General features: G+C 40.8%; 1 protein-coding gene across 5 annotated transcripts in view; it reads left to right on the plus strand.

Annotated features, from left to right (window-relative positions):
* Window positions 1–8,538, plus strand: part of TMEM50B (transmembrane protein 50B) — a 57,405-nt gene extending 48,867 nt beyond the window's left edge. For all 5 annotated transcript variants that reach the window (XM_069474990.1, XM_069474986.1, XM_069474988.1 and 2 more), the window contains exons 6-8: window positions 3,444–3,501; window positions 6,796–7,239; window positions 7,600–8,538. In XM_069474990.1, coding sequence (XP_069331091.1) covers window positions 3,444–3,501; window positions 6,796–6,841 — 104 coding nt within the window. In that variant the 3' untranslated portion in view covers window positions 6,842–7,239; window positions 7,600–8,538. The remainder of the gene's footprint in view (window positions 1–3,443; window positions 3,502–6,795; window positions 7,240–7,599) is intronic.
* The last annotated feature ends 11,046 nt before the right edge of the window (window positions 8,539–19,584 follow it).

The following is a 19,584-nucleotide window of genomic DNA, read 5'->3' on the forward strand; positions in this document are numbered from 1 at the left end:
CGTATAATTTTTAAGTCATAGGTATAAGGGGAGTTTTTCAAGGGCAGGACTGAAGATGTATGTATACCCTTCCTGCAGAGACGGTTGATGCAGTGGAATGAGCTCTTAGTACACCATTCTGGGTTTTCTGGCTGTGCCAGGCACCATAGCTTTTCATGCAGGGGGGTGTTGAAAAGCAGAACCCAGTCTCAGCAGTCTCTGCAAGTGTCAGAAGACTGTTTCACTGGCTCTCTTCCTTCACTCCAAAGATAGGAGTCAGAGAATGCAATTTACTCATCCTCTGACCCTTCTATTTCTGGAATTTCTTTGCAGTCTTCTTTGCTTAACTGTCACATCCCCTTGTCCTGACCCACAGCTGATTTTTGAATACTTTTGGCAATATCCTTAAGTCTCATAGTTTGATCAGTATAAGATCTGGGAATACCTTTGTCTTTCCTTTTTCTTTCAGTTGGCACAAAATAAGTCAGTACAAGAGGACCATGCTTGGCCAATGCTTAAATTACATTGCTCTCCAACTATTTCTAAAATGTGTTATTTTACTTAATTAAAAATACTAATAGAGCACACAGGTATGAAGGAAAGTACTTTTTAAAAAACAGCCTTATTGAGATGTAATTTGCATACCATATAATTCACCCATTTAAAGTTATCAGTTCAATGCTTTTGGTATATTCACAGAGTTGTGCTTCCATCACCACAATCCAGTTTTAAAATGTTTTATCACCCCCAAAAAAACTCTACAACCATTAATAGTCACTCCCCATTGCCCCTCTCCCCTAGCCCAAGGCAACTACTATGTATTTTCTGCTTCTATAGATTTTCCTATTTCATGCAAATGGAATCATATAGGAAAGTATATTTTAAACCCATTTTACTCAACTCTAAGAAAGGAAGGTTGATATCACTGAATTCCTCAAAAGCCCTCCAAATTCTGCTAAAAGAAAAACTTTAGACAATTAACAGTTTATTTGAGCAAAGGATGATTCACAAATTGGGCAGCACTTAGAACCAGAAGAGGTTCAGAGCACTCTACCCAGCAGCATGAGCAACAAGCTTTTATAGGTTGAACGAAGCAAAGTAGAGAAATCTTTAGATTGCCTATAGCTATATATTTGCCTTATTTGGGCTTGGTGTGATGAGGCTTTCCTTATTTGGGCATGATCTGATCAGTTGGCTGCCTGTGATTAGCTGAAGCTCAGCTGTTTGTGATTGGCTGAAACCCACCTATTTCTTACAAAAAATATACTCCCAAGTTAGGTTTCATTTTTCTTACATACTAAGTTAGATTGGGGTTTGTCACGGAGGAACTCAAAGTAGAGAGAGCCTCAGGATAATGGCCTGCTTATTTACCTTTGCAGTTGAAGCCACACACGAAACTTCACAGTTTCTATAGTGAAAATAGGATTAAATTATCATTCCTGTAAGGTATATACGGAAGTATTGTTTGTAAAGGTTGTGTACTCATTGAGTTTATATTAATCTTTAAAGAACTAGTACATATTGAGAAGTTTCTTGATTATGGATCTCATCTTACTATTTCATAGCATTGTTCATTATATATACTTTTCTGTTTGTAAAGTGAATATGCTTTTATTTCAGAGGATATTTCTAACACATTTCAAATCTTTTACTGAGCAGATTTCCTTGAACTATTAATATTCATAATAGCAGCTAACACTTATATACCACTTGTTGGGCCAGGTACTGTTCTAAGCACTATACATAGTCACTCATTTAATTCTCATACTCTGTAAAGTAAGTGGAGTTATAATGTCCATTTTATAGGTAAGGAGACTAACACATACTGAGTTTAAATAATTTGCCCAAGGTCATAAATTTAGGCACTGGTAGAATTAGGATTCAAATCTAGGGATCTGGGTCAAACTTGGAGCTCTTAACCATGCTGCTATATTGTTTGCTATTATATCAAAAGCTAAAAATTGAAGCAGTTTCTTCATCCTGTCCAGTGTTTTTTATTAACATAATTTTGCAAAAGTTAATTATCCACAAAAATTTAAGCGGTTTCTAATTTTTTGTTTTCTCTTCTTATGAAGATAGTAACCATTTCCTCCAGGATAGATTCAATGAAGGAGCATGACGATGAGTTGTAATGAATCTTTTTATATCTGTCACATTTGTGCAGTGAAACTCCTGAACTGAGAGCTGAGTGTGGTGGCACGTCCCTGTAGTCACAGCTACTCAAGAGGCTGAGGCAGGAGGATTGCTTGAGCCTAGGAGTTTGGGGCTGTAGTGTGCTATGGTTGCACCTGTAAATAGGCTACTGCCCTCCAGCCTGGGCAACATAGCAAGACCCCATCTCTTTAAAAAAAAAAAAAAAAAAACTTCCTGAATTCATGAAAGAAAATAAATTAACAGACTTGTTAAATAATCAAGAATTTAATTTGTGGCCGGGTGCAGTGGCTCACGCCTGTAATCCTAACACTCTGGGAGGCTGAGGCAGGTGGATTGTTTGAGCTCAGGAGTTCGAGACCAGCCTGAGCAAGAGCAAGACCCCATCTCTACTAAAAATAGAAAGAAATTATATGGACAGCTAAAAATATATAGAGAAAAAATTAGCTGGGCATGGTGGCGCATGCCTGTAATCCCAGCTACTTGGGAGGCTGAGACAGGAGGATTGCTTGAGCCCAGGAGTTGGAGGTTACTGTGAGTTAGGCTGACGCCATAGCACTCTAGCCAGGGTGACAGACTGGCACTCTGCCTCAAAAAAAAAAAAAATTTTTTTTTAATTTGTATCTTTCTAACATTTTGTGTTTCTATATTGGCCATAGGAAGCAACGGGACAAGTTGCTGCTTCCTCAGCAGTTTTGATGCAGCTAGAACCATAGCAGTTACTTTTACTTTAGACAAAAAGAAAACCCGATAAGTTCATTGACTTTTTTTCTTTTTTTTGAGACAGAGTCTCACTCTGTTGCCTGGGCTAGAGTGCCGTGATGTCAGCCTAGCTCACAGCAACCTCAAACTCCTGGACTCAAGCAATCCTTCTGCTTCAGCCTCCCAAGTAGCTGGGACTACAGGCATGCACCACCATGCCTGGCTAATTTTTTCTATATATTTTTAGTTGTCCGTATAATTTCTTTCTATTTTTAGTAGAGACGGGGGTCTCGCTCTTGCGCAGGCTGGTCTCAAACTCCTGACCTCGAGCCATCCTCCTGCTTCGGCCTCCCAGAGTATTAGGATTACAGACGTGAGCCACCGCGCCCAACCAAGTTCATTGACTTTTATCCAGATTAAGATCAATCCTTTGTTTTGGGAGAGTAGAATTGACATTTCCTTATTTCAATTTCATTATAGATGTCTTAGAGTTAATAATAGCAGTATAAGTATGTTGTAATACATAGAGCATGTCATTATAAATGGCACAATACTTTGTTACTGTCATTTGCCTATGTAACCCTCTAATCTGTTTTACTTTATGTGTGCAGATATTGATGTTTATCCAGGACTAGCGGTGTTTTTTCAAAATGCACTTATATTTTTTAGGTAAGTTGCCTAATTTCTTAACCATACCTGTAACATGCACAAAAATGTCCACTTTATTATGGCAGCATGTAAATAGAAACATGTGTAAATCCATTGATTAGTTACAATGATAGAACTTCTTTTAAATGGTAAAAATTTCACTATTACATAGGAGCATACATAGGCCATAAGAGCATATCCATAGGACTTTTAGTTAGGGATCCTGCTGTATACCAGAGTTTCAGCTGGATGTTTTATATATGTTACCTCATTAATTTCCATTTAATTAACTTAAATATATGTTGTATTTTATAGATGAGGATATGAGACTCAGAGTTTACTCTAGGACACCTAGCTGGTAAATACAGAGCTGGCATTTGAACCCAAACTGCTGTGTCCATAGCCTATGCTTTGTTAAAAACCATATTAGGTACAGTACCTTTATTAAAGAAAGAAAATAAGAAAAATCAGAATTAATACATAGTATGCATGTTGTTGTGTTTTTTTTTTTTTTTTGAGCCAGAGTCTTGCTCTGTTGCCTGGGCTAGAGTGAGTGCCGTGGCATCAGCCTAGCTCACAGCAACCTCAAACTCCTGGGCTTAAGCGATCCTCCTGCCTCAGCCTCCCGAGTAGCTGGGACTACAGGCATGCGCCACCATGCCCGGCTAATTTTTTCTATATGTATTTTTAGTTGGCCAGATAATTTGTTTCTATTTTTTTGATAGAGACAGAGTCTTGCTCTTGCTCAGGCTGGTCTCGAACTCCTGACCTCGAGCGATCCTCCCGCCTCGGCCTCCCAGAGTGCTAGGATTACAGGCGTGAGCCACCACGCCCAGCCAGTATGCATGTTTATACAAAACCTATTGAGGAATTGGGTTTTTTATAGAGTTTTTAAGATAAAATTAGTATGAAAATAGAACAATATAAAAAGTATTTTTTAGGGATAGTTCTTCTAAAAAGCCTCCAAAATAAAGCCCATATTCTGTACTTTTCAGAATGAATGTCTTTTAATGTCAACATAGGTATTTTAGGTATCCATTTATAAAATTATATCTGACCCCCAAATCATTAAGTAAAATCCAAGCCTTGAAGAACTTTGTTTTTGTCAGTGGTTTTAAACAGTTTGTTATGATGTACTGTGGTGTAGTTTTCTTCATATTTTTTCTGCTTGGTGTTTTTTGAGTTTCTTGCATCTATGGGTTTATAGTTGTCATCAAATTTGGGCTGTTTTCAGCCGTTATTTCTCCAAATAATTTTTCTGTCCACCCTCCTTCCTTCTGGGATTCCAGTTACATGTATATTAGGCTGCTTGAAGTTGTCTCACAGCTTACTAATCAGTTCTTTGTTTTGTTTTGTTTTCTGTTTGTCTTTTTTTTTTCTTTCTGTGTTTCAGTTTGGATAGTTTCTATTGTTATATCTTTAAATTCTCTAGTCTCTACTTCTGCAGATTCTCTAATCTCTACTTCTGCAGATTAATCTATTAATCCCATCCAGTGTATTTTTCATCTCAGACATCCAGAAGCCGGATTTGGTTCTTTTTTATATTTTCTATGTGCATCTTTAACATGCTAATGCTTTCCTCTACCTTCTTGAACATACAGAGTATGTTTGTAACTATTTCAGTGTTCTTGTCTAATTGTGTCATTTCTGGGTCTGCTTCTGTTGATCATTTCAGCTTCTATTTACTCTTCATTTTGCATCTATTTTCCCTTATTTGCTGCTCTGCATGCAATTTTTGGGAGCTGGATTTTTTGGTATTCCTTTAAGTGATTTTGAGCTTTGTTCTGGGATGCAGGTAGGTCACTTACAAATAGTTTGATCCTCTTGAGTCTTGCTTAAAAGCTTTGTTAGACAGGACCAGAGCAGCTTTAGTCTATGACTAATTTGTCCCTTTACTAAGGTAGTCATACCCTCTGAGTGTTCTTCCTGATGTTCCAGTTGATGTTTCATGTATTCTGAGGTTTCTCTACTCTGCTTGTGAGAATGTGAACTCTTTCCAGCCTTGTGGGAGCTCTGGGAACTATTCTTTCCAGTGGTTCTTTTCTTGCCTTGGGTAGTTTCTTCAATGTGTAGACTGATCAATACTCAACTGAAGACTCAAGAGGCACCCCCTGTGGATCTCCTGGGCTCCCTCCTTGTGGCTCTCTGCACTCTGGCTTGCAAACTCTAGCCACTTTGGTCTCCCCAAACTCTCAGAGAGACCACCATGCTCTGCCTGGGTTTCCTCTTGCTGCACTGTGGCCTTGAGATTCCTGGTTTTGAACAATGTTTGATAGGTTCTGCTATCTTGTATTTCTTGGCACGTGACTGGCAGCCCTTTGAGGGAACACTAAGTGTTCATGAAGATATTTTAGGCGATATATAGGGATTAAATGTAAGTTCAGGTTGAGCACTTTGTGGTGGCAGATGAATCTACATAAGTGACAATTGGATGAACAGAAACCTTATATATATTAAAAGGCCTGTGTTCAGGTGCACAGTGACAGCTACATCAACTGTGCATCCTGTCCAGAGGCTGGCAAGTTACCAGGCTAACCCGTGTGCTTCCGCTGTGCTGGGTCTGTTCTGAGCACCGGGTGCAGCCTGTTCTGCTTCATGGTCCCAGATTGCTCCATCTCTCTGCTTCTCCCTCCTTACCCCTTCTCCTACTTTGCTGACATAATTCTCATTCTTTTGGATTTTGGGTCAGTCGCCACTCCTCAGGAAAACGTTTCTTGACCTCTCTAACTAGATCAGATCCTATATTTCACTCTTATGATGCCATGCGCTGCTTCTCTATACATTTTTTTTTACAGTTGGAATTTTACATTTATTTGTTTCCCTATTAGACCCTTAACTCCATTAGGGAGCAAATTTGTCCATTTTGACTCACAGTCACATCCCAGCACTTAGCCAAATGCCTGGTACATAGCTATTCTCAGTGCATGGTAACTGTTCAAGGAATGAAGAATTGCAGTGTAGTCTGTTTTAGGATGCTTCAGTGAATATAGCTCAGATATGGTAGACTCCTAGAGATGTAGAGTGGCCTAATGCCTGCCACAATGAGAAATGTCTATCTGTCTCTCTCATAACAAGATTCCTATGTCATAACTTTCTAGGCTTTAAGAAAGAATACTTAAGCTAAGCCATCATGGTTAACAAACTGCTTTACAAAATAAGCAAATTGAGACCAACACTACCATGATGTTTAACTGAATTTTAGAAATTGATACGGAGGGATCAGTGAGGTACCTGTCAAAGCATATTTAGAAAATGAATTCTGTGTTGCTTTTTCCTTATGTTTTGTCCTCATAATTTGTTTTCCTATCTTTCTAGCACTCTGATCTACAAATTTGGAAGAACTGAAGAGCTATGGACCTGAGATCACTTCTTAAATTACATTTTCTTTTTGTTACATTTGATAAGTTTTTATCTCTCAGTACACATTGCCAAACGGAATAGATTGTACATTAAATGTTTTGTTTTACATTTTTATGCTCTGAGTTTTGACATAGTTTTATGAAAACTATTTCTGTCCCTTACTTTTCATTAAATAGACTGTTAATATGTACATAATACAAGACTATATAGATTGGATGATGAGTATCAGTTTTTTATTCCTGAGACTTAGAGCTTGATCTGTTCCCTGAGCCAGGGTTGTATCATCATGTCATTTTAGAGGTAACCACTCTCTTTCAGTATCTCTAATTTCTGAAGATGTGCAAAAAATATAGCTCTATATATATATATCTGGAATAAGCACCGAGCCATTAAAAGAAGGTATTTCAGGCCGGGCGCGGTGGCTCACGCCTGTAATCCTAGCACTCTGGGAGGCCGAGGCGGGTGGATCGCTCAAGGTCAGGAGTTCGAGACCAGCCTGAGCAAGAGTGAGACCCCGTCTCTACTAAAAATAGAAAGAAATTATATGGACAACTAAAATATATATAGAAAAAATTAGCCGGGCATGGTGGCGCGTGCCTGTAGTCCCAGCTACTCGGGAGGCTGAGGCAGTAGGATCGCTTAAGCCTAGGAGTTTGAGGTTGCTGTGAGCTAGGCTGACGCCACGGCACTCACTCTAGCCAGGGCAACAAAGTGACACTCTGTCTCAAAAAAAAAAAAAAAAAAAAAAAAAAAAAGAAGGTATTTCAGCAAGTTGTAATTTATTTTGGCCTAAAATGAGATTTTTTTTAAAGGAAAAATGTTTGTTCTTATGTATTAAAGAAGTGGACTTTTATATGAAGATTTTTTAAATGCCTGAAGGACTAGTTTGAATGCCTCTTTTAGGAATTCCTCTAATACGACTTTATTTAAGATGGGATAATACATGATCAAATAAACTCAGTTTTTTATGGTTAATGTAAAAAGAGCGTACGGCAGCTCAGCAACATGCTTCTCATAAAAGCAGCTTAAATTATCCACAGGGGTTATCTTTTGACAGCTTGCCATTATCTGATGTTACACAATTCAATAGCAAGCAAGTTTGAGACAACCGCAGTTGAAAAGCATGAACCATATAACAAAAAGTGGAATAATTAGTTTAAAGATAAAGCACGTCTTCCCAAAGGGAATTATCACTACCTAGTGAAAAATTAGGCATTTCATTCACTTAGTTACCGACTACAAGTCTCTCTTTGCTCTAGCTCTCAAGCTTTGGGTGAACGTTCCTGATAAATATATCTCCAACCAATCAAAAACTTCTTTTACTGAGTTTGAAATACTGTATTTGCACTGTATGTATTCCTGTGGGCCTTGCTGTCCTTTGTTACACAGATTTTGTGTTGCACTTTTTTACCTAGAGGAATGTGTTATAGAGCCTTTGTTGTAAGACAGAATAATACCATTGGTAGTATAGGCAGCTTCTAATGCAGGCCTTATTTGGCACCACTCCTCTCTCGGAGAGGACTTCATGGGCACAGAGTATGAAGCAGTTGCGGAATTCTGTGCCTTTGTCTAGATACCACCTTGTTTGATTACTTTCTTTTCTCGTTTTTTCCTGACAGTGTCAGTAACCTGTGTCTTGCTTCCAACAAATTGTAAGACTAATTACTTGTTACCACTCTCATAATCTGTTGCAATAAATATTACTTCTCACACATTCTAATATTGTTAAGTTTGTTGGAGAAAATGAACCATAAAAATTGATATGCTATTCATTTTTCAGTTACTCAAGTACACTCAAAGAAGCAGTTTATTTTTATAAAAGAGAAATAATATACTCAGGTTTGTAAAGGTCAATGAAGCGTTTTCCTGAAAACTGGAAATGGTGGCTGTTTTTTTTTTTTTTATTCTTGACTCTGCCATGAATTTTTTTAATTGTGAGCAAATCATTTAATTTCTTGTTTGTTTCCTTATTAAAAAAAAAGATAATCTTAGTATCCACTCTTAAAGATATTATGAGTAAGAGAAGCTAGAGTCTTTGGTAATCATTTAAAAATACTTGTGATTCCTTTAATAAAGGTCTCACTGTCATACAGTTTCAGTGGCCATTGAATCTGAGTGTCTTGTGTGTGGACCAATATTATCAGAGCATTCTATTTTTTTATTCTATTTCTATAATCCTTGTTGTATTTCTTGTGCTATTGCCACTGATTAAAAAACACAGAGGCTGCTGGGAGTGGTGGCTCACACCTATAATCCCAGCACTCTAGGAGGCTGAGACAGGAGGATCGCTTGAGGTCAGGAGTTCGAAACCATCCTGAGCAAGAGCGAGACCCTGTCTCTACCAAAAATAGAAAAAATTAGCTGGGCATGGTGCTGCTCCAGCTGTAGACTAACTGGAGGCTGAGGCAGGATGATCACATAAGCCCAGTTTGAGGTTGCAGTGAGGTATGATGATGCCACTGCACTCTGGCCACGGCAACAGAGCAACCCTGTCTCAAAAACAAAAAACAACAAAAAGATCCACACAGAGGTTAGATTTTTCCATTATATATTTTTTTCTGTAAATATGACATTGACATGCATCAACATAATGAAACTCAAAGACCGAAAGATTGATGATATCAAACCATAAAACTTGGCCACTTGAGCAAAGAACCCCAAGAGCATTTGACATAGAGTCATTCAAGTCATCTTGTTCTCTACATTTTTCCCCTATGGAGGGTTTTCAGTTATAATCTCAACTAACGGGCATTTGTGTTCTTTGCTCCTTTTTAGATTTAATTGCTTCATATCAAATAATCTCTGCCAATCTTATAATTTTATCCCAATTCTTCTTTGTACTCTCCTGTCATCACATTCATTTTGATTCTGCTGTTTAAAGTTTCTGAAAGTTTGGGGCTAACTTTTAGATATTTTAATCTCAAGTAATATCCTGTTAAACCCTGGAGGAGAAACATCTGAGGCTAATTTTATTCCACTCTAAACAATTAGTCACATTTTGTTGTTAAAAGATATTCAAGGTGGCTCATGCCTTTGCAATCCCAGCACTCTGGGAGTGGGAGACAGAGGATTGCCTGAGCTAGAGAGCTAGACACATCTCTACAAAAAACAGAAAAAAATTAGCTGGGCATGGTGGCTGTAGTCCCAGTTACTTGGGAGGCTGAAACAAGAGGATCACTTGAGCCCAGGAGTTTGAGGTTGCAGTGAGCTAGAATGATGCCATGGCACTCTAGCCTGGGTGACAGAGCAAGACTCTGTCTCAAAAAAAAAAAAAAAAAAGATATTCAAATTAAGCCTGTGTTGTTATTTCAGAGCAATCTCTGCTGTATTATCTGTTCAGACAGGAAAGATTAGAAATTGAAGTAGAAATTATTATTTGAATCACTTTGTTGATTGTTTTTCCTTATTTCTCTGACTGAAAACAAAGGAACAGCCTGATGAGTTTGAAAGGTTCAATGCTTTTCTGAAGAATTACTGAAGAAAATCAGGACGTGCTTATTTAATCCTGGAGTCATTTTTTACCTTGAGAGAACTGTGACACAATTTTTGTTTTCACAACCCATCCCCATTTTCCTAGAAATAGTCTCTATTATATTTTCATTTCATTAAAAATATACTAATTTGTATTTCTAGCTTGGTGGTTTAACATCTAGTGTCTTCACTTTTCTTATCCTCCTGTCTCCTGAATTTTATTATGACTAAGCCCAAAATATTTTGTTCTTTTTGAAGGAAACCAAAATATTTCACTCCAAAATATATTTCCTTGACATATTTCAAGCTGGCTATTCAGAAGGGCTGGAAATATAAGAATAGCTGAAAAGCTGTCTTGTGGGAGAGATTTGCATCTGTCGAGAAAAATGCACTGAGGCCGCCAGGCTTTCTCTGAGGCCCTGCACCTTGTCTGGATCTAGGAACGATTAACTGAGACTCTGACTCCTTAAAGGTCTGAAGGAAATATTTTCCATCTATTTTCTCTGAGGGCTGCTACCTGTGAGCTTTCATCTACCTAACAAGACTACATTTGCTAGCCAGGTCTTCTCTCCCTCCCATAACTTGTCTTGCCACCATAACCTTGTCAATGGAAAAGCAAAACTGTAAAATATTTCAGAGAGGTTTATTCTGAGCCAATATGAGTGACTGTGGCCCAGGGAAAACACAGACTCAAAAAGTCCTGAGAAAGTGCTCCTTAGGTGGTCAGACTGTAATTCTGTTTTATACATTTCAAGGAGGCAGAAGTTACAGGCAAAGTCGTAAATCAATACACGGAGGCTATGCATTGGTTTAGCTCAATAAGGTGGGATATCTTGAACCGAGGGCTTACAGGTCATAGGTTGATTCACATTCTTTAATTTGCAGTTGGTTAAAGGAGTAAGGCTTTGTCTAAAACTTGGAGTCAGCAGAAAGGAATGTTTAACAGTTTTGGCTTAAACAGACGTCAGTTCAGATAAGTTTACCGATAATCTTGTGATGACCAGAGTCAGGCTGCCAAGCCACAGCATACTGGGTCCGAATGGCCTGTTGAGCAAGACGTCTGCAGACGTGATTCTCCAAGCCCCTTAGGGGGGAATTTGGAGCAAAGAACGGTGGTCAGAGTTTAGTCCTCCACTTGTTTTTGGCCATGTTCTGAGCCCCCATTCTTTCTGTAGCCTCAAGATGGTATAAAAGCATGAACCATCTTCCATTTCTTTGAGATATTATTTCATAAGACTCCTGTGTACTTTAATAAATTTGTATGCCATTTCTCCTGTTCATCTGCCTTTTGTGAGATGAATTTTCAGCAAAACTTCACAAGTTTTCCCTTGTCCCCAACATCTTTTCTCTTTCCCCCCATACCTTAAACTTGCAAGCTTTCCAAATACAGTCAGTGCTGGTTATTCTTGGTAGGTTGGTCTTATAAAGTCACAGTGACCACAGAATTAGCAAATACTGAACCATCGTTGTCCTTGGAGGGCAGAAAGGGTTAGGGTCCTCAGAGGGTCACCACATTGTCCTCAACTGACCAATAGACAACCTTGCTTTATGTGTGTTTCTGTTTAAAGACGCATTTAATATAGTTGACTTGTTAACATGGAGTTAACACTATAACTCATGCCTGAATGAAACTTCCCTAACATACAGATTTTCTCCCTAAGGCACATCACAGATTTCTTACACTCTGAAATAATAGCACTTCAGCACTACATTGGGGGCCATTTAAAGTAGCAAAATCACTGTTACCAAACCCAAAAAGGGTCTGGCCTCAGTCTGGTTGCTTGCCACACAGAAAACCAGTTACTGAGGCAACTGGTATTGCCAGGGAAGAAAGGGTATTGATGTATTGACGTCAGCCGGGATATGGGAGTCTTATCTCAAATCCATTTCTCCACTGATTAAGGGCAAGGTGCTTTATAGCAGGCTGTGGAATGCAGGGCAGGTTGCATAGGGCTGAAGTCGTGAGGTCTGCAGGTGGTGTGATTTAAGAGTCAGCTGTTGGTGATATATAGTGAGGCAGAAAGTCCTGTGGAGAAGTTACTTAAGCAAGAAGATTACAATGTTCTGCTCATTAGGCTTGACTGGTCTGAAAGACCTAGATATTGGGGCGATAACAACAAAAAAATAATTTAGGGAGGGGGTCGTTTAGCAAAGCTGATTGCATCAACAAAAAGAACAAACGTGAAAAGCTTGGCACTAAATACCCCATGAAAGGGACACTTGTTTACAGTATGAGAGCTGAAACAAGAAGGCAGTGTCACCTTGTTCACGTCAGCTCATCAGGTGACTCAAATTATTCTCTGCACGTATCCTATCCCTGAAGGGTCAGAAAAGCCCCTTGAGTATTGATTCTGGGGTGGCAAATAAATGTTAGCAAGTAGACGAGCTTGCAAATACAGAATCTGTCAATGATGAGGCTCGACTGTAGCTAAGGGGCTCCTGTTGACGACCTTATTTCCCCTCTCACATAGTGTTATTTTTTCATTCCTATTCTGGTCCATCATTTCTTTTCCTCATTCAATACTCTACTGCCAGCTTAATCATCCAGTTTTAGGCCCTTGTCTTTTTTTTTTTTGAGACAGAGTCTCACTCTGTTACCTGGGCTAGATTGCCATGGTGTCACCCTGGCTCACAGCAACCTCCAACTTTTGGGCTCAAGCAATCCTTCTGCCTCAGCCTCCCAAGTAGCTGGGACTACAGGCATGTGCCACCATGCCTGGCTAGTTTTTTCTCCTATATATGTAATTTTAGTTGTCCAGATCATTTCTTTCTATTTTTAGTAGAGACAAGGTCTCACTCTTGCTCAGGCTGGTCTCGAACTTCTGAATTCAAATGATCCACCCCCCCCCCCCCAGCCTCCCAGAGTGCTAGGATTACAGGCGTGAGCCACCGCGCCCGGCCTGCCGTTGTCTTTAGAGTGCCATTTTTCTGCTTTGCACTGATAAGCTAAGATGTTTACTGAGAACTCTCTGTGTCTCATGTATTGTCTCATGACATTCTCATTACGTGGAGGCAGGAACTTTGATCCAGAGAGGTTAAGTAACTTGCCCACAGGTTGGGATCACTGCTCAGACTTTGTCCCGAAGCCCTGCTCTACCCTCAGCCAGCCTTTCCCAAGCTGCTCATAGAACGCTGGTATCTTTTCCTGTGTACCCCAGAAAAGTGGCATGTCAAAAAAGCTTGGGAAACCCTAGACTGAACTAGGTCAAAATATCTTTTTTTTTTTCCCCTATAAAGTTGTTTTTCTTAGGGCTTTTAAGAAAATGTGCATTGTATATTTTTAGGAGGGAAGTGTCAATTATTTGGTGTTTTCTGTACTTGAAACTTAGAAATTTATCTCCTAGAATGCTTTGGGAAATGTAATTTGGGGACACTGCTGCTCTGGTGGCTTTAGAAAAATAGACAGAACACAGGGAATTAACTATAGGAGAGGGAAAGGTTTAGGCGTAGGTGATGCTGGCTTTGGGAAAAGCCTGTGGCCAGCCTGATGAAGGAGAATAACAATAGTGGCGCAAGGACACAGAAGGAAGAACACTTGTTACTAGACAATTCTGGATTCTATGGAATTCAATTCCTATGGATTTATGTTTACATTGGTTTACTTCCCCCTTATTCTGACTCCACTCACGTATTAGGTATGTGACTCTGAGACTGTTTCTCTGTGTTTAGGTGTGTTTGAGAATGAACCTGAGGAAATGCATAGTTCCTGGAAATCGCTAGTGATTAATAAATGTGGGCCTTCTTATCTTTCCCTGATAACTCTGAAGAGATGCTTCTTTCCTCATCTGATGGTTTTTTAGCTTTTTGTCACTAGGTGGCGTGCCACGCCAAGAAGAAAGACTTCCAAGTCTGCTTTTTGTTATGCTTTGAGCCTGCTCGTGCTTATTTTTTGTTAGCAGTTTCAATACAGCTCAAGTCATCTTACATAAGGTTTTCAGATGACAGCACATGCCTCATCGATTCTTTTAGCTGTAGCAAATACGGTATTTTAAATGTCTCCACGTGAGGGTGGTGAGGCAGGCTGCCTTGGCCCTCATGGACCACATCCGTGTAGAGAGCACCAGATCTTTGACTTGGGGAGCATCTTGGCCTCTTCCTCACTCCAGAGGTCAAGACTGAAAACCAGACAACTCTTTGAAAAGGACATAAATCAGGTTTATTTTCGTTTCTTTCTTTCTTTCTTTCTTTTTTTTTTTTTTTTAGAGACAATTACGCTGTGTTGCCCAGGGTGGAGTGCAGTGGCTATTGGCTATTTATTCACAGGTACGATCATAGCACAATTCAGCTTCAACCTCCTGGGTTCAAGCGGTCCTCTCGTCTCAGCCTCCTGAGTAGCTGGGACTACAGGCATGCACGCCAGCAGTTTCCACTCCAGATGCCAAAAAAGTGATTCAGTCTGTTAAGTGTATTTACTTCCCACCATGAAAGTTGGTAATTTAAAGATTGATTAACTTTTTATTTTAAAGTAATTTCAGACTTACAGGAAAGTTATAAAAACAGCACAAAGAATTCCTGAATAACTCAGATTCCCCCAAAGTTAACATTTTACCACATTTGCTTTAGTCTGTTTTTTTATGAAATGTTTGACAGTATGTTGCAGACATGATGCCTGTTTACCCTGGAATTCTCCTGTGTATGTTTCCCCTAAAACATAACTGCAGTAAATACCCAAATCAGGAAATGAACAGTGGTACAGTACCATGTGCCTTATGCAAATTTTGCCAATTGCCCCACTACTGTGCTTTACAGTAAAGAAAAAATATACTTTTTTCTGTTCCAGAATCCAGGCCATGATCACACATTGCATCTAGTTGTCATGTCCTTTTAGTGTCTCTTAAATTTGGAAGCATTTAGTCTTAGTCTTTTGTGATTAGGCATTTGGAACTTTAATGGCTTATAGGGCTGGGCACCGTGGCTCACGCCTGTAATCCTAGCAATCTGGGAGGCCAAGGCAGGTGGATCGCTCAAGGTCAGGAGTTCGAGACCAGCCTGAGCCAGAGTGAGACCCCGTCTCTACTAAAAATAGAAAGAAATTATCTGGACAACTAAAAATACATATAGAAAAAATTATCTGGGCAAGGTGGCTCATGCCTGTAGTCCCAGCTACTCGGGAGGCTGAGGCAGGAGGATTGCTTAAGCCCAGGAGTTTGAGGTTGCTGTGAGCTAGGCTGACTCCACGGCACTCACTCTAGCCTGGGCAACAGAGTGAGACTCTGTAAAAAAAAAAAAAAAAAAAAGGCTTATAAATCAGGATTACTAGCAGTTGCTGTGTGCATTTATGTTCTGTTTAGGTACACAGCACTGCTGGGGTTGTGCAGTACACAACCTATAGGAACGTCGTGCTCATGGTCCTGACTACTTGTATTCTACATCTTTTGGTAGTAACATGGGGCTGGCCATTTGAGAAGTGTTTGGGGGACACTTGAAATACTCACAGTTGTACTACAGTTCACAATATTTCAGAAAGGAAATAGTCAAGAAACACATTGGTTTAATTGATTAATTGAATTTTGTGCCAGGCAAAATTTTGTACCTGCCCATCTACAAGGACCTCATGGTTTTACCCAGACTCATCAGCTCTTTAAGGGCTTATACCTTCTCTTATGCTTTTTTTTTTTTTTTTTTTTTTTTTGACACAGAGTCTCACTCTGTTGCCCAGGCTAGAGTGCTGGGGTGTCAGCCTAGCTCACAGCAACCTCCAACTCCTGGGCTCAAGCAATCCTCCTGCCTCAACCTCCTGAGTAGCTAGGACTATAGGCATGAGCCACCATACCCAGCTAATTTTTTCTATATATATTTTTAGCTGTCCAGATCATTTCTTTCTATTTTTTTTTTTAGTAGAGACGGGGGTCTCACTCTTGCTCAGGCTGGTCTCGAACTCCTGACCTCGTGCAATCCTCCCGTGTCAGCCTCCCAGAGTGCTAGCATTACAGGCGTGAGCCACCACGCCCGGCCTCTCTTATGCTTTTAAAGTATAAAAATATACTTATTGCCCACAGACCATATATCAATTATTTTTATTTACAGCAATAAAACAATACAGAAATGAAACAAGTTGAATTAATATTTACATTTATTATATATTGTTATTCTCATACTACTATTTAATTATGAGGAAGATAGTTAATATCTTTTGAAAGTGATTTTATGTTGTAACTAGGTATACGTATGTAAAGAAACCCCGAGGATCTGCCTCTGCCCCCATTTTTTGATAACTGAGGTGCCCAGAGAAGCCAGTGCTGCCTGTATTTCTAGACTGGGGTGGATGCTTGGGCTGCATCATTCTCAAGTCTTCCCCGAGTGCTGGTGGGTTGCCCTGACCAGTGCTCTCTCCAAAGCAATGGGCTGCCTCAAGGCCCCACGTCACTGGTAGCCACTCCGCCCCGTTTCCCTACCCTCCCAAGCACAGCCAGCTGTTTTCCCTCACCCTAGACTGGAAGATGTCACTTTCCCTTCATTCCCGTTAGCTTGCTTCCGGGGGGCGGGGTGTAGGTGGGGGGGCTGTGAGCAGCAGTGCAAGGCATGGAGGCCTGACTGCACCACTTGAAAATGCCTGGAGTCCTCCCCCCCAAACAGGAAGGATGGTTGGGGCTGTACTCATCTCAGACACAGACTATTTGACAGGCAGTCGATGTATTTTAGAGGGCCCTGGGGCACCTCAAAGAGATATGTGACTGCACAGTGTGAAAGTTGTCAGCATCAAAATGGAGTCACTCGTGTTAACAAACAACCTGACAATCAGAGCCGAAGAAGGCCAGGGAGAGAAGGGTTCTCGCGCACAGATGCCGGATAACAAGAACTTTTGTGAGAGACTATAAAACCCACAACCTTGCACAAAGACCATCACAACCTTACACAAAAATACTTCCGTGGGGATATCTGTCCAGCAACTGCCTATTCAACCTCATGCTGTTGTCACCCTTGTTATCGATCCTGGTGGTCAAAGATGATTATCTCAAAACAATTATGTAATCCTCCTCATTTTTCCGTTAAACACCCTTGACCTCCTTTACCCCTCTGAATGCACACATAGTTTACGTGGCACATGTGTTCCCATTGTCGTGCCCTATTCCCAAATAAATGCCTTTAAACGCTGTGGAGAAATCTATTTACCGTGATTAAAACACTGTGGACAGAAAAATGATTTAAGATGAAATGAACGTCACAGAGGTGGCCGACCCAAGCACGGGCTGGGGACTGAGCTGTTCCTCGTGCGGCAATTCCTGGGTGAGAGGGCAGTGCCGGTTCCTTCCGTGTAGCATCAGCGGGTGTCCTGCAGATACAAGGTCTCCTGTCTCTGCCCCTGCCGTGCCTCCAACTCTGCCCGGGGGCCTGTCCTTCCGCCCCCACCCATCAGCTCCTCTGCAAGCTTCCTTCTCCTTCGCCTTTGCGGGCCTGGCACCATCAGGTCCAACACGGGCTCAGCCAGCGGCTTCACCTCTCAGGGCAGCGGCGTCCTGTCTGCAGGCTACAGTGAGCACTGCACAGCCTCGGGGCGCCGTTCACAGGGCAGGCATGGGCCGTGTGTCTGTTTACTTAAAAATGTGTGGCACGTGAAAATAAAGCGTCTTAAAGATGGGCGCCTTTATCTAATTCACACGAAGGTCCTTACAGGCTAGTAGCGGCCTTGATCCAACTAATCTACTTCATCTCTGGGTGACCAATTTTTGGTATAGGGCCCACTTTCCTCCATTTAGCCACATACTCCTAAACTGTACCCAGCCTTCCCTAATAAATACTTAATAATGTGCTTTACAGGAGACATGCAAGAATTAAATACCTGCCCTGCCCCCTCATGATATGTAACTCCTGACCGCCGTGTCAAATGGGTGAACCTTCTGTAATTGCTTAAACCTAAATAATAGGGTGGGTCTTTTTCTCCTAACCAATGACCGCTTCATTGTATGGATCAGAGATCAGGAAACTCTGTAAACAGCCAGGTAGTAAACGCTTTAGGCTCTGTAGGGAACTGCTTAATTCTGCCTTCTAGTGCGAAAGCAGACATAGACAATATGTAAATAAATAAGCCTCCCTGGCTTCCAATAAAACTTTATGGACACTGAAATTTGAATTTCATGTAAGTTTCAGGTGTGACGAAATACTCTTGATTTTTTGTTTCCCGCTCTTACAAGATGTAAAAGTTATTCATAGCTCACAAGCTATACGAAAACAGGAAGTAGGTAGATTCAGCCAGCAGATTATGGCTTATGTCTTGTTATAGATGATTTATAAGATTGCTTCCAACTCAAAAATTTTATGATTTTGTACTGAACTTGACTAGAAATTAAAGTTCCAAGTTAGTATGAGTATTAATCCTGTTGAAAGTCATTTATTTTACAAAGTAGCACCAGGCATTTCCTTTTGGGAAATACTATTAAAAAGGGAGTGTCATACTTATTCAAATAATGCCTGTCCTTTCCCCCTGAGTAATAGCCCCAGGCCTACGGGGGACGTTTATTAAGAATGGGGAAGGGGGCCTGTAAAACTGGACCCCAAGGTGTTTCCACAGAGGCACAGACTGTTTGGATTCTTGGTAAACGCAGTTCAGCGTGTCAACCCCTCCCCTATAAGGGAATAACCGCTCTGTCCCATGAGAATCACCTGGGAATATCGCTGACCCTTAGGCTCTCAGTCTATCGCTGACTTAAACCCTGCTTTGAACCAACAGGGCTGCCTTTCTGGGCCTGAATCACAATGACCTCCTGCTCCAGGACACGAGCCGATTCCACCCAGATTCAGCCTTTTCAGCATCTGGTCCCCAAGGCCAGCCTGCTTGCCCCTGACAAGCTATAATAGATGAGCTTACTCTAACAGAATTGCTCTGTCCCCCTTCCTGCTGGGCTCAAATTCTCACCTGTTCTCTTTCTGCTATACACATACCCTCCAGTTCTAACTGGGCTTCATCCCATGGCCCAGCAAAGGAAGCTCTTCCACCTTAAATTTCCTAAATGATCCAAGGTAAGTCTTTCCCAATTTCTACCTACTAACTCTTCCTCCGAACCTTCCCAACTCGAGATGCACCAAATACACAAAATAGGTGCCTCACAAGGGACTTGCATGCGTGGCATAGGGGCCATGGGGGTGGGGGGGGGGGGTTGTCCTTTTAACTCTTGTCACCCTGGACGGCAGGGCACACAATGCTTAGCTGGAAAGTTAGCCAACTGCTTACCAGCAGTTACAGGGCCCCAGCAGAGGAGAAAGTGGCTCCATAAGCTAGTGCTAGAAGCTTCCTAAAGCTACATTTAGCATCTCCTCTTCCCATCGTCAGGATAA

The sequence above is a fragment of the Eulemur rufifrons genome, chromosome 7 (assembly GCF_041146395.1).
Source record: "Eulemur rufifrons isolate Redbay chromosome 7, OSU_ERuf_1, whole genome shotgun sequence".
NCBI classification, from domain to species: Eukaryota; Metazoa; Chordata; class Mammalia; order Primates; family Lemuridae; genus Eulemur; species Eulemur rufifrons.